Source organism: Rattus norvegicus, chromosome 7, assembly GCF_021556685.1.
Source record: "Rattus norvegicus strain SHRSP/BbbUtx chromosome 7, alternate assembly SHRSP_T2T, whole genome shotgun sequence".
Lineage (NCBI taxonomy): Eukaryota > Metazoa > Chordata > Mammalia > Rodentia > Muridae > Rattus > Rattus norvegicus.
This window is the reverse complement of record NC_141540.1, coordinates 117,045,216-117,060,021: the sequence shown is the minus strand read 5'-3', so window position 1 is coordinate 117,060,021 and position 14,806 is coordinate 117,045,216. Positions and strand designations below refer to the sequence as shown.

General features: G+C 49.4%; 1 protein-coding gene across 3 annotated transcripts in view; it reads left to right on the top strand.

Moving 5' to 3' along the window:
* The window catches only part of Zc3h3 (zinc finger CCCH type containing 3), an 84,728-nt gene that overhangs the window by 23,974 nt on the left and 45,948 nt on the right, over positions 1-14,806 (top strand). For all 3 annotated transcript variants that reach the window (NM_001134865.1, XM_087556526.1, XM_087556525.1), the window contains 1 exon segment: positions 7,885-8,035. In NM_001134865.1, the coding sequence (NP_001128337.1) occupies positions 7,885-8,035 (151 nt within the window).

Here is a 14,806-nt window from a genome sequence, read left to right as displayed (position 1 = left end):
CCTTATACAGGAGCTATGGGTGTCATAGTACTGAGCTACGGAAAAAGGAAATTATAGTGTGTCTGTGTGTGTGTGTGTACTGTGTGTGCGCGTGTGTGTCTGTGTGTGTATATATGTGTGTGTGTGTCTGTGTGTGTGTATATATGTGTGTGTGTGCTGTGTGTGTATATATGTGTGTGTGTGAGTGTGTGTGCTATGTATGTGTGTGTGCGTGTGCTGTGTGTGTATATGTGTGTGTGCTGTGCATGTGTGTGTGAGTGTGTGTGTGCTGTGTATGTGTGTGTGCATGTGCTGTGTGTGTATATGTGTGTGTACGTGTGCTGTGTGTATATGTGTGTGCTGTGCATGTGTGTGTGTGCTGTATGTATATATGTGTGTGTGTGCATGTGTGTGTGCTGTGTATGTGTGTGTGCATGTGCTGTGTGCTGTGTGTGTGTGTGCGTGTGCTGTGTGTGTGTGCGTGTGCTGTGTGTTTATATGTGTGTGTGCTGTGCATGTGTGTGCTGTGTGTGCTGTGCATGTGTGTACATGTGTCTGTGTGTATGCTGTGTGTGCTCTGTGTGTGTGTGTGTGTGTGTGTGTGTGTGTGTGTGTGTGTGTTGCATGTCTGTGCTGGAGGAAGCCTATGTGGTAGAGCCAGAATTTGACACTGGGAGGTGAGGAACTGAGGCAGCACTTGAGATAGGGCATTTGACTCTGCTTTGGTTCTAAGCATGTGTTGTTATATCAGAAATGGGAGAGAAATAGTCTTGAGCCAGAGAAGGTTCCAAGTCTCACGGGAATGGATTTAGATGGCTTGGGGATCCCCAAGGAGAATAGTCTCTTGTGGATCCTCTCTCTCCATTAGGGCACAGGAGTGCCAGAGCCTACCTTGTCTGACCTTCAGCTACTTCAGGGGCTAAAACTTGCGTGCGCACACACACACACACACCCATCATATATGGTCCTGATTTTGGATTCCCCAAGAGTGATGAGCTGTGGGCTGAGGCGATTTCTTCTGGTTAAGAAGTGGCTGGTTTTCCAGTCCTCGTTTTGGTTAATTCTTGCTATGTCCCCAAGCTCTGGTCACTGACTATGCCACCTGGCTACAGTGTGGACTACAGTGTTGTATATCTGTAAGGTCCCATCCCCAGGCCTTACAGGGTAGGGTATGCCTGCATAAGCCAGGAAGAGCCTTCTCACTCCAGAGCAGCTCTTGCCTGCCCTGCTTTCTGTGAGTGACAGAAAGTCCTGCTGACATTGCCTCTGCTCCCTCCTGCTGCACTAGTGGGCACTGTGTTCCTTCCAGGCTCATGGGGTTTGCAGACAGCTCAGAGGTACGTCACGGTTTTAAATGTAGGAGCAGAGGCCTTTCAGAAATGTGTGCTGCATGTTCTGTTTAGAATTTTGTGGCCATTTCCCCAAGAGTGCAATTCAGCAGTTGTTTGTGAAGAGGCAGTCTGATGGGCCCTGTGCTGACAGGGTGCACTCTACCGGCTTTACAGAGTCGGACCTGAGTGTTGGCCTCTTAGGCTCATCTCTGTGTAACATGTAGCCTTTCTGTAGGGGTTGTGGAGGGGGGATGAGTTGTTGGAGAGGACTGGTGTATCCTAGGGCACATGCTGACTGCAGCAGAAGAGAGGGACCTCTGGGAAGTGGAATTGGATGGGATATGACGGTGTCCCTTTCCCACTGTGCTGTCTCAGCTGAGAGTCTGCTCAGATGCCACTAAGCTCAAATGACTTCTCACTACCTCTGCTCTCTGGATCTTGTTCATCCCAGACAGGCAAGGGATCCATTCCTGCCCCTCCGCTGCTGGACCTTTTTGCCTTTTAGCCATTTCCTAGTCCAGCAGGAGGGACAAGACACTCACATGAGCTGGACTTCCAGGCTTAAAGACTCCTGACTTGTCAAGTATTTCTGAGTACCCACCAGTATGCTCTCGTTTTTGTCAATCTCTAGTTTCTCTCTGTCTTTCTGTCTCTTTTTGTCTCTCTCTTTAACCAGGGATTAGGGTTCTGCTGTCTAGAACTGTCCCTGCTTGAAGAAGTCCCTTTTTTATTCCTGGCCTGTGACTGTAATCCATGGCTACTCCTGCCCCTTCAGAACCAGTTCAGAGGTTGTTCTGTAATATCTGGAATGATGTTTCCTGTCTTGCCCGCTGTGTGTACATATGGCACTGGAACACCATCTATTGTAACACAACTAATTAGGCAATTAATTGTGAGAAGTCTGCTCTCACGGGAGAGTGCCTCTGCCTTAGCTCTGGAGCCCTTCGGCAGTTGTGGGGACTCATGCACATGAACTATAGGATGGCAAGAATAATGCATAAGGGAGAAGAAAAGGGCTTATAGGAAGATGGGTGGGCATGAAGGCCCGTGCTAGTCTTGGGTCACATTATTAGGGAGCACTTGCCAGGCCAAGGTGATATGCATAGCCGCATCTTTGTCAACATGTCCCTGAAGGCTCTTGTAGCTCACCACCACCTGTCCATGCTAGAGAAGAGTCAGACTGGTTCCTGCTGACGGGGCCTTTCTGCCACATGCTCATGTTTGCTGTCTCAGGCCAGGTGCATCAGGACAGATCCTGAGCTAGCCTCGAGCTTGCACCTCACCAGAAACTATGATAAGAGTTATACAGAAGAGAGTTGGATGTATAAATTTAGCGAGTGCCACTGAGAGCTGTTGGGGACCTGGAAGAAGATACTATTGATGGGCAGACAGGACATGTAGCCGGTGAGCCGAATGGGAAGGGAGCATGGTTTATGGGGCAGAGTAGAAATCAATGTGGCTTCTGCAAGGGCTAATCCATGATGACTTCTCAGAGTTGTCATCAGCCAGCGAAGAGTATAGGCAGTTTGAAGATATCGAAGAAGTGTCAGCATAGCTGCTGATAAAAAGCAGATTAGGCAATATAGGAAGAAAGTTGAATCGTACAGAATTAGGGGCAGAGAGCCTGACTGGGCAAGATGCCCTCAGTCCTGTAGCCATCTCTGTGGCCTGTCCTCCACCTGGGCAGTACTATAACAGCTCTGAGAAGCCAGCCCCAGAAAACCTCGGGTCTCGGCCCTGTCCTCACGCATCCTCACGCAGTCTCCCAGCGGATCTGACCCCTGCCTGCCAACTCCCAAGCGTCCCAATGTCAAGAACTTGGAGAGATTTTCATGGTTCTGTCAACAAGGTCATATTCTCCTTTGTAGGCCCTACTTGTCCACCGGCCTGTCTGCCTCACTCTGACTCGGGCACAGTCTGTGTTCAGGTGCCAATCTCTGGTCTCTTCCTTAGCTGACCCCCTCATCCAGTTGGAGCAGAAGGAGTTTTTCTTACGCCACTGATGATTCCTACTGTCCTGTGTTAGCCACCTCCATAGAAGCTGCTGATGTTTTACCTGCCTGTTTCTGGGGCCCCAGCTAAGGGGTTGGTGGACACTACTATTGGATATGCTCAGAAGTCTTTTGCACTCTGCTCCTGTCAGGGCAGGTTCCATTTAAGTGTCCTCCCTTTTCCTGAAGGGAGTTTGTGTGGGGTTTGTGGTGAGGACAGTCACCTTGACTCTTCAGCTAGCTGGAGCAAGAGGTGGGGAAGCAGCTTTTTCCTGGGCTACCTTAGGCATTTCTTTGCATAAAATGCTAATTCTTAAACTATCCTATTTATTAACTGGTTGTGAAATTAGCGACTTATTTTCTTCCTAGTCATTTCCCTTTGAAGTTCCATAAAAGTCTGAACAGCTTCTCAACTCCTGCCTCATGACGTCCATTGGAGGGTTCTGCCATTTGTGGTGGAGCATTCTAGAATGAGGGCAGTGCTGCTGGACAGTGACTGACTCCTAGGCCCTCTGCTCATCCACTTAGGAGCTGTCCAGACTTCCTGGGCTGAGTGGTCTCCCTCCTTCCCTCCTGGTAGGATGTCCCTGGATGAGGGTACAAACCATGCTCTTGAGGGTACCCTTGAGCTGCCCCTGACCAGCTCCCAGCCTGGGAATGAGGGTGTTGAACCTTACTGCCAGAAGGTTCAGTCTCGGACAGGAGCTGGAGCCCTGCTGATAGATGGGGCTCATATCCCATTCAAATATGATGCCAGCAGTTTTTTGTAGTTTGTCTTCCATTGCGGTAGTAAAGTTTTTAATTAGGAAAGCTAATGAGTTCGATTAGTCATTAGAAGTGACCTCTGGACGGCGGACGGAGAGGGCTGCATGTGTGGGCCTGATAACACAGCTAGGGCAGCGTAGGCAATAAAGGCGCGAGGGGCTTGATTTGAGTGAAGCGTGCCACAGGGGATACATCATGCGGAGAAAAAAAATTACAGCCCTGGGAGTCTGTAATGAAGGGAATTAAACCAACATCCTATCTAAATAACATGATTATCTACACAAAACCCTTCAGCCAGCAAGGCGGGGTGGGCTGCCCCCACCTGTGTCCTCTGGGAGGAGGGCTGAGGCTGTTCCTGACTGTCAGTCTGGCTGCCCAGTAGCTCTAAGTCTTTATCCCCTGTCCACCAGGGAGGGGCCCATCCTCTTTTAAGCCTGTCTGGTCCCTGTGTGCTAAGCGTAGTCTTAGAAACTCTTTCTCCTGCTGCTACTACATCTGAGGTTTTTCCTTCCTGTAGCCCATCTGTCTGACAATTTGCCCTGTGTCCCCAGGGTCATTGTTATGAATATATCTGAGCCGTCCATCTGGAAAAGGCCAGGGACTGAGAGTAGTTTGTGGCCAGACTAGGGAGATGTCACCCAACTAACTATTGAGTGACTAATCCTCTTTGTGAACCCCTCAAATAATTTCACTCTCATGGGAGGATTGTCCCTTGGGACCATTGTAGGTGTGAGGTTGTAAGAAAATACCCCACCTTGCTTTACAGTGATCCAAGGTCAGTGAGTCAGAGTCTACCTTGTGTTTCCTTGATGTGACAGTTGGTCACTACTAAGTGTAATACAGGAAGTTAGTGAAGAAATTTGACCCCAGGTTTGCTAGCAGGAGGGATGAGACCAGCAGAAGCCACTGCCACCCAGAGTGCTGACTGTTCTGAGCTGCTGCATAGAATTCAGTCCTGTGGGCAGTGGGGGTGTAAAACGTCCTAGAGGAAGCTGGATAAGAAAAGCTTTTTAGCTAAAAAGATGGCCATGGAATGGAATCAGAGCTGGTTTTGATTTAATCCAGGGTGTCAGAGGGAGTCTGGGTTCCGGAATAGTCCAGTCCAGCTTGGACTGCTGTGGAGCACATGGGCTATAGGACTAAGCTTTGGCTCTAGGCTGTGGGAGGGTTTTAGGATTTGTACCTCAGCTATGCAGGCTCAGGAGACCCACGAGCGGGGTTTGAACAGAAGTTGCTAGCTACTAATTGGGAACCCTGTAGCCGTTTTTTATGGGGAACCTTAGCATAGGGAGCAAACAGGTAGGACCTGAGCATTGCTCTGGCTGACTTGCCCCTGTCTACTGGGAGCACTGGCATCATGTAAGGAAAGAATGGTTCCAGTAGGCCACATTCTCATCTCAGAAGAAGCAGCGAGCCTTGGGCTGGGCTTGCAGGCGGTGAAGTCATGTTGGGGCTATTGACAATGAGAATGCCTGTATTCTTGAGCTCTTAGTTGAAACAAGCTTGTATTGATTGATTGTTGGCCTCTCCTTGCTCCTAAGACCTTGAAAATTCGATTCAACAAACATTTTTTTAATGATACCTACTACACACCAGGCTCTCCCCTGCGTCTTTCACATGGTGAGTTACGGGCAGTGCTCAGAGTTGCACATTCGTTTGGGTAACTCAGGATCACAGAATTCCAGGTGATGCAGCTTGTCTTGGATGTATTATTTATTTAGGTTTTTTGAGAGATGGCCTCACTTATGTAGCTCTGACTGATCTAGAACTCACTAGTAGACCAGGGTGGTCTTGAACTCAGAGATCTGCTTACCTTTGTTTTTGCTTCCTGAGTGCTGAGACTAAAGACGTATCTTGTGTGTGTGTGTGTGCGTGCGTGTCTGTCTGTGTCTGGGTATGTTCATAAGGGTGTAGGTGCCTATGAAGGGCAGGACAGGGCGTCAGATTCTCTGGAGCTAGAGTCATAGGTTGTTGTGAGTTGCCTGATGTGGGTGCTGGAGACCAAACTTAGGTCCTCTGCAAGAATAGTGTGTGCTGTTAGCTGCTGACTCCTCTTTTCCACTCTAATGCTTTGGTTCCTGAACTCTGCTTTTTTTTTTTTTTTTTTTTTTTTTTTTGGGGCTCTTTTTTTCGGAGCTGGGGTCCGAACCCAGGGCCTTGCGCTTCCTAGGTAAGCGCTCTACCACTGAGCTAAATCCCCAGCCCCTTTTTGCTTTTTTTTTTTTTTTTTTTTTTTTTTGGTTGGTTCCTGAACTCTGAACTCCTGTTTTCCCCTTGGTCTCCTTGAGACAGATAAAGATGGGAACAGAGAGAACCAGAAGGGGGAGGAAAAAATGAAAGTCAGAAGGCTGGTGAGATGGATAAGTGGGTAAAGGCACTTGCTGCCAAACGTGAGGACCTGAATTTGATCCCTGGGACCCACGTGGTATAAGGAGACTCCCGTAAGTTGTTTTCTGACCTCCGTGTGGGTGATGTGGCTCATGTGCATGTGTGCAGACACCTACCCAGGTAATAAATAAACGTAATGCACTCTTACCAGTATTTTAATAGAAAAGAAAAGAGAAGAGAAACTCTTGACAAGGGCATGATGGCAGGTGGAAGATGTTTGGGATGAGGCCTCTAGATGCTGTGATGGCATTGTTTTGGCTGGCATTTGCCTCTATTCTCTGGAACCAAATAGCTCTTGAACTGTCACTCTGAGGGTCACTCAACCTCAACACAACCCAGAGGCTTTGACCAAGTGACCCTGAGACTTTCAGGAAGCCCTGGAAGACTTTTCAGTAAGTGACTGGTTGCAAGTGGGACAATCAGTGTCTGAGGTGGTGGTGGTGGTGGGGGCTTTTGCTTATATCTAAAAGAAGAAGGGCAGTTGTGGTGTGGGCACAGTGGGCCTGTGAGCTCCTCTCCCTGGTCTTTCCAGAGGCTGTGTGGTTGAGGTGCTACCGCAGGAGGTTGGGATGTGGGAGCTCTGCTGATCTCAGGACTGTCACAGTTGCTGCTGGGTCACCCAGAGCTACTCCTAGCCTAAGGGCTAAGCAGAGACAGAGTAGTGTCTTTGAGGGTCCTGGGGCAAGAGGGAGTTAGGCACAGACCAAGGGGGGTCAGCCCACCTGGCTACGTTTGACTCGGCTCTGTTTAGGGCCCTGTGCCTCATGTCAGAGGGGAGCAGCCATGAGAGGCGGCCGTGTTAGCTTTAATTATCTGGGCAGTTAGAGCTGTACATTATGAAAGTCGGGCAATTAGGCGTGTTCCTTGAAGCTATGGAGAAATTGCTGGCTATCAAGTGGAAGGGAACTCAGGCAAAACAGATCCCTACTAATTGCAAGAAACATTCAGCAAGAAAAAGCCATCGTGGATATCACCCCACAGAATGTTATGAAAACAGTGATTAAGTACATAAATCTATTTGGGCATGTTGTTGGGAGGGACTGCAGAGGAAGTGTGTGTTCTGGTGCCCTCCCATGCTGGACTTATCTGCTCTGGCCTTTGGGACCCCTGGAGTTTGGAGTCTTGGGGGTTCCTAGTATGAACTCTCACTTGTGAGGCCTCTCTATTGCCCAGGGCTCACTTGCTGGACTTCTGCTCTTAAGTGTCCCCATCTTGTTTTGGTGGCTGTGAGGATGTTCTAGGCTCTCCTGGACGCTACACTAGCCACCTCCTAAAGCCTTCTCTGCCAGGCTAAGGAGAGAGGTAGCTAAGGCTACATCTGTGTGTGTATAAGGAGTGAGGCTGGAGGCAGGGTGTGATAGAAATTTCCTCTAACTCGGAGGATAGTCTAGCTCTTGCTGACCTGTGCAAAACCTGGGTTTTCCTTGCAGCTTCCAATGCGCACATACGGATTCCGCCCTCCAATAAGGTGATCAAGACCCGCTACCGCATTGTCAAGAAGACCCCAAGCTCTTCCTTTGGTGCTCCGTCCTTCCCCTCATCTATACCCTCCTGGCGGGCCCGGCGCATCTCGTTATCAAGGTAGGGAAGACCTTGTCTAGGCTTTTGCAAACCTCTGTACTGTGTTCACTGTCTGGACATTGAGGACTGAAGATCGAGGCCTTTGGGCTATAGGATCTCAGTTTCCCTCAAGGAACCACTTTGGGGACAACATCTTGGGTAGCAAACAGCTTAATTTTTTTTCATTTGTTTAGCAGTTTCTATACCATATACATGGCCAACTTGCTTATATTGCATGTTTACAAAGGTACGTGTGGGCATATGTCCACTGCTGATATCAGCATGCCTACTAATTGGTGGGACCTCAGGCACCGTGGAAACAGCTGCCCCCAAGATATATTTGGGTCCTTTATATGAGCTGCCCATGGATATCCTGCTGTGAGAAGCCAGGCCCTGAGCACCCTGACTGAAAGCTACCAACATGTTGTCTGTCAAGAATGGTGATGTAGGTTCCTTAGTAACCTGCCTCGGCCATCTTACACAGTCTTCCCTCAAAACGCACTGGCCTTGCTGGAGCTACCGTATCAGTCCGCAGCAATGTATCTGGCATTCTTGGGGCTCCCTCTGGGTCCCAGGAGAAGGCTGGGTCTTTTAGAACATGGTTTCCCACTCCTCTTTTACTTTAGGTGGAAGTGTCTTACTCCAGACACAGTAAGGGGTGGCATCCCACTGGGTAGGTAGGGAGCGGGAAGTGGCAGAGCATGGCCCTGGAGGAGATGTGGGTCTGGAGACTGGGCAGGCCCACTTGCTGAGCAGTGCGTTTCACAGCCTGCCGCCCTCCATAGTCCCGCTTGGTTATTGCTCCTGCTGCTACCCAGAGGATTCCGGGACTGAGGCCAGAGGTACATCATGCTGTGTGGACAGTCCTGCCTGACTCTAGGGCTTATGGTGGGTAAACCTATTTAACTTGTATGTCTAAGGCTAACCAGCCTCTTCCCTTACCACCAGCCATACCAGGTTTGGCCCTGTTACCGACTTTTCTGGAGGCAATAGCTGGAAGTATATTTTAAATTAATTTTACTGCACTTTTTGTAATATTTTTGTTTTAAATAGATTTATACGCAACTTGGGGGCTATTTCTACAAATTTATGAAGATAATTTTTACTCTCTCGATAAGGTTAAATTTACACCTGCTATTTCCATATTAATTCACATTGCTAAGTGGATCTAATTTTCTTCCGTTCCTCTATCTGGTGAGCATGGCCTTTCCTAATGCAATTTCCCCCTCACTAAATCACTGTGATCGGGAGTCATGATCGAGCTAAATTAACTTAAATTAATTTACTTAATAAGAGCCCCAGATCATCGTGAATGAGGTTCAGATTTATTGATTCTTAGCTAGTGAGAACCTCCCCCTCCTGCAGCCAGTATTAGGCCTGAATCCCTCCTCTTGTAGGGCATGGATAGGGGCCCAAGGTAATGCTCCTTGGGGCCCAGCCATCTTTTCCCTCCATCCTTGGAGAGCCAAACAGGCTCCAAGTTTCAGTTCAGTATGGTCTCCTAGGAGGACTCTAAAGGAGTTACTATGTAGAAACTTGTGCCTTGGCTCCTGTGGGCTGAGTCCTGGAAAAGGGAGGTATTTGTTGAGGTGAGGGGTGCACAGTCAGCGGGCATGTCACAGAGTTTGTTGTGGGGTCTAGGAGGTAAAGAACACCAAGTCAACCTGGCTCTTGTCTCTAAACTTCCTGTCCTACCTGGGTGGTACCCGGTGTGATTCAACTGTATGTGTGGGCAGGAGGTGGGGTAGATACTGCCTTTTGACAGCCCAGGTCCCACAGCAATGGGTGCCTGCCTGGATTGACTTCATGTGTTTGCTGTGCTGGCTAGCTCTTATGGACTCCAGGCCTCAGTGCTCTCCCTGTACTCAGAGGAACAGTTCAGCTTGGATACAGTTGTTGAAGATATGTAAAGGGCCCTTCCACTTTTTCCTGACCACTCGCCCTGGTCATTTTTAATCCTTTGCCAGATAGTTGAAACTCATGGGGGGTCATGACTTCTGTGCCTAGGGCTTGGAAGGGTACTAAGCTTATGGGTACAATTCTCAGGAACCTTAGAGAGAGTGGTGGCCAACAGGTTAGACCTCTCTTACCCAAGGTCACCCATTCCCTAGTGTCACTGCCTGCTCAGCAGAGTGGCTGCCAGCCAGTTGCCTGACTTGCTTCTGTCGGCTGCATACACTTGGGCTTGGCTTATTGAAGCAACAGAAAGAGGGTGTCTTTAAAGCCAGTGGTAGAGTTGGTGCCTGCTGCCTGCTGCCTGTGCCCTGTCAGAGCCGGGGCCACAGTGATTTTTTTTTTAACCAGGCTTGTTCCATGCCCCTCACCCTGAAGCCTTCTCAGGTCTCCTTGTGTAACAGGAGGGATTGGGACAGGGTTGGATTCAAGCCACTGCAGACTAAGGACTGCTGCAGTGCGATTTTCTGGGCCCATAGCTGACAACTACCCTGGGAAGGAGGGAGGGCATCTTCCCTACTCGGGTAGGTAGCCCTAGTAGTCTTAGAAGTTTTGATGGACATAGTTGAAGCCTGGTAAACACATGTGGTGGGGTGACTAAGCATGGGCATGAGATGGCGTCTTCTCATTCATCCTTTGCAGATACTGTGGGTAGAGATTTGGCTACTTCTGATCTAAATGACCTTGGCCTGAAGCCTCAGTTTCTTTTTCTTTTCTTTTCTTTTTTTTTTTTTTTTCCTTTTCTTTTTTTCGGAGCTGGAGACCGAACCCAGGGCCTTGTGCTTGCTAGGCAAGCGCTCTACCACTGAGTTAAATCCCCAACCCCCGAAGCCTCAGTTTCTAATCTGCTCTTGAATTGGCATTATTTATTCTGAAGTGTAAGAAACGGGATAGTGGGTGTAGAAGACATGGATAGTGAGTGGCAAGGAGGCTCCAGGGTTCAGGAAGGTCTTCAACAGACAACAACTTGTTGCCCTCATCCTAAGCAGGGCTTCTCAGTGAGTGGACTGAGTGAGCCTGTGCCACCTGACAGCCAGATAGCTTGGTTACATCTCTGCCCTCCTTAGGTCACCAGGATGATGGAGTGGGCAAGCTGGCAATGCCATGATTTATGCCTCCCTCCCACATCCTGTGGTTTCCTGTCTATGCTCTTCCCTCCCTGCCATCCACACCCTGGGCTGTTAGCAATGTTTCTGTTCTGGGAAAGAGCAGGAGTGACCATCTTCCCTTCTGGGAAGTTCTATACATCCTTTCCTTGGAGCCTAAAGTGGCAGTGTAGGGGAACTCCCATCCCATCTCTGAATACATTTTATGGTATGAGGTGATCACTATGAGGCCATGAGAAACTGGCAGGCATATACTTAGAGTAGTCACAGGAGGGGAGTTCTGCTGCTGCACACTCTGGGCTGGGCATGTTGGGAGTAAGCTCATGGCCTCAGATTTTTTCGATTAGTGCTTGTCTCTGTCCAGACAGAAGGCTGGGAGGCTGCTGAGCAAAGCCTTTAGAACTTTGAGGTATTCCCATTCAGGGTCTATGAGGATGGCCATGCCCCTTGAGGCTGTGGTTGGCAAGCTTACCTGCTGTCCTGTCCAGGGGAGTGCATAAAGGCCCATAACAGAAGGCCTCTCTGGTACTCTGACTTTGAGGGTAGTGTCTGTAGTTCTGATCTCTGTCTTCAGGTATTTGGCAATGGCTATTGGCTCAGCTCTGAGGTTTTCTGTTGAATGTATTGTTCAGCCCATGCCCAGGGGAGCCAGCAGGGTGGAACAGTTGTTCAGTTAGTTCAGTCCAGGGTCCTGGGAGCCCCCACTGCACATGCTGTCTTGGCCCCAGGTCAGCCTCCCAGAGCAATCCTTGAGACTTGCAGAACACTGATGTCTTGGAATAGGGCTTGTCCCTCGGGGTTTCAGGCCCGGAACCAGTCCAAGTCACACAAAGGATGCTGCTCAGTCCTAGGCTCTAAGATGCAGAGGCAGAAATTGAATGGGCCCTCAGAGAGGAGCCATCCCAGAACAGAGGCACACATCTGCATGGCAGGTGGTTTTTTTCCCTAAGATTTGTGGATTTGCCTGTGTCCTTGTGGCTTTCAGCAAGTTCATTAATCTGAACTGAAGCTGATGTGACTTATATCCCTAAACTGCCTGTCACTTTTTTTCTTTCACCAAATTCATTTGACATGAAAGTGCGAAATAAACAGAAGCCACTGTGCTTAAGCAGATGAATCGAGAGGCTTTTCCAGCCCTACTACAAATGGTCCTGTCACAGAGCTGCTGCTTGCTGGGTTGCCTTATTTTATTTTATTTTGTGCCTGTGCGGTAAATCTTAAGTAATCTCTGTGCAGTTTGACGAGGTTTAGGCCAAGATTTTGAAAGGCTGTGAAACGCTTCTCCAAAGTGACGTCTCATTAAAGAGGATTCAGCCAAGAATGGGAGGCATTTCTAACTGCACGGCTGGTTCCTATGCTCTGTCTCGATGTGTTTCCTTAATGAGCAGGTGCAAGCACTAGCCTGGCTACCAGCAACTGCCCTGTTCTGCCTCCTGCTTGCTCTCAGTGCAGGGTACTGTCTTGTCACTGCCAGGGCTGCCACAACAAACTGTCACCATGTGTATGGCTTAGAAGTGTGTATTTGCCTCTCTCTTCTGAAGGTCAAAGTCTGAGATCAGGGTGATAAGGGCTTGCTCTTGGCTTTCTGGGGGACATCTTCATATAAGGGAGAAGAAGAGAGCTCATGACAATTTATTTGGTCTTTTCACTTAGAGGACCCTGGTCCCATCCTGAGGGCCTTAATCCTTACACTTAATCTGACTCTGAATAGACTTCCAAAAGCCCTACCTCCAAATAACATTTCTTAAAGCTAGGGCTGCAGCATGGAGGTTTGAAGGGTACAACTATCCATCCGTCCATCCATGGCAGGGATGGTCCACTGTCAGCTAGAGCTGGAGTTCCCACAGCTTCCTGACTCCCAGGGAGTGCGGGAGTGAGAGGTGCTTGGAGTGACTTCTTACGAGGCCAGTGCTCTCTTCTTCAGATAGTTTTCATCCTCATCCTCCGCCTGGTCTTGAACAGCCCTCTAGGAGTTTACGAAGACCCTAGTTCAGCTCAGTATGGGGTCCTGTTCGTACTGATGGTCTTAGTTGCCAAGGAGCTAAGGGTATATTAGGTTAGGGGCCTCTTGGGACCCAGGTCTTAGTGAGGATGGCAGTCAGGAAGCACGTGGACAAATGAGACATGTGGTTCTGTGAGTAGCCACTGGTAGGGCACACTGAGGCCCTGAAATCTGCCAAAAATGGCGGGTTGGGACTTGGTCTTAGGGAAGACCCATCTGGAAGTAAACCTTTCAGGAGTTAGGGCAAAGGCAGCACAGGCCACAGCAGCAGGGCATTTCTGTGGCCTGGAGAAGAATTTAGAGTGCTAAGAGGAAAGGGGCTAGTGTGCAAGGCAGGGGCCTATGGGTCTGCTCCTGGGCCAACCCAGTGGTGGGTATCATGGGGTATCAGAAGGGGCATTACTCCCTCCACAGGTGAGGAGCAGCTTGCCAGTGAGGCAGCACTGTTGCAAGTCCTCCTTGGGGGTTGCCCCCTGGCTCTGCAGGTGAACGGTGTCCCTATTTCTGGCTGTAGTGGAGAAAAAGGTAGGGCCACTCAAGATAGCCCTCCTCCCGCTAGGGCAGAGCTGGTCCCCTCTGACTGTTCTTTCAGCCCAGGCCATGCTTTGGCCCTCGAGACTGATGCTAGTACAGTGCTGATGACTGTTGGACCACCGTGTCCTCCTGTCTCAAGACAACCAATTCTTCTACTGTCAGGCTCCCCTACAACCAGGTACTTGCTCTGCTTTTGCAGCTTTGAGCTTCAATGTCTGACTGTGAGGACCTCATCCAGAGGCCATGCATGTTGTCAGTAAGACAATGACTTACATTTGGGCCATAGCTCTAAGACTCACTCTTAGAGTCCTTAGAATACCTGATACTCCTGCATGAGTGCTCAGTCCCTACAGCATGGGTGTTAAGAGAGGTGGTAACAAAAGAAGATCCCTAGGGTGGTGCTGCAGATAGTGGGTACAGTAGTTAGAAGGATTACCGTTTATCCTGGAAGCCACTACACCCAGCTCTGACTCCCTTTCCTCACCTTAGTGTCAGTATTGGGAGTGATCGGGAGGCATTGGATTACATGTATGCAAACAGGTCAGGAGATCCTAGGTACAGGCAACCCTGTGCCTAGAAGTTTCCTGATTCACGCAAGGCTAGCAGCAGAAGAGGAGTGTCCAGTATTGCAGTATATGCTCTCTGGTCGGTAGCATAGAATGGTGATCATGTGGGTTGGGGTTATTCACCTGATTGACACCCATATTTTACTTGTTGACTGTGTGGGTGTTGTGGCTCAGGTCAGCGTCTTCCTGACTTTTCTTCTGAGCTCCCTTAAGTGGGTGTTGCAGGCAGGCCACAGGTGGGTGACTCCTCTCTGCTTAGGAACTAGATTGGAAGCGCCTGACAACCTGAGTTAAAGCCCAGATGGTTAAAAGGTTCCGCCTTGCTCTTTTTATCACTGCTTGTGTGTTCCCTTACCTGCCTACCTGGAAGCTACAGCCCAGCAGAAGCCAGCCTGAACATGAATGTGAAAGGTCACAGGCATAGTAGAGGATTTTTGCAGGGGAAATGGCACAGGCTAGTTTGGGAGAGCCTAGGGAGGCTAGGGAAGTACCAATGCAGATGCTCAGCTGGGTCTGTAGTAAGGAGTCTGGGTTTAGAGAATTACTATGGGGCCCTGGAGGGGCCAAGAGGGCCTAGATAGTGCCAGCCAGCTGCCCAGTCCCGGCTTTTGCTACACAGTGACAATGTGTT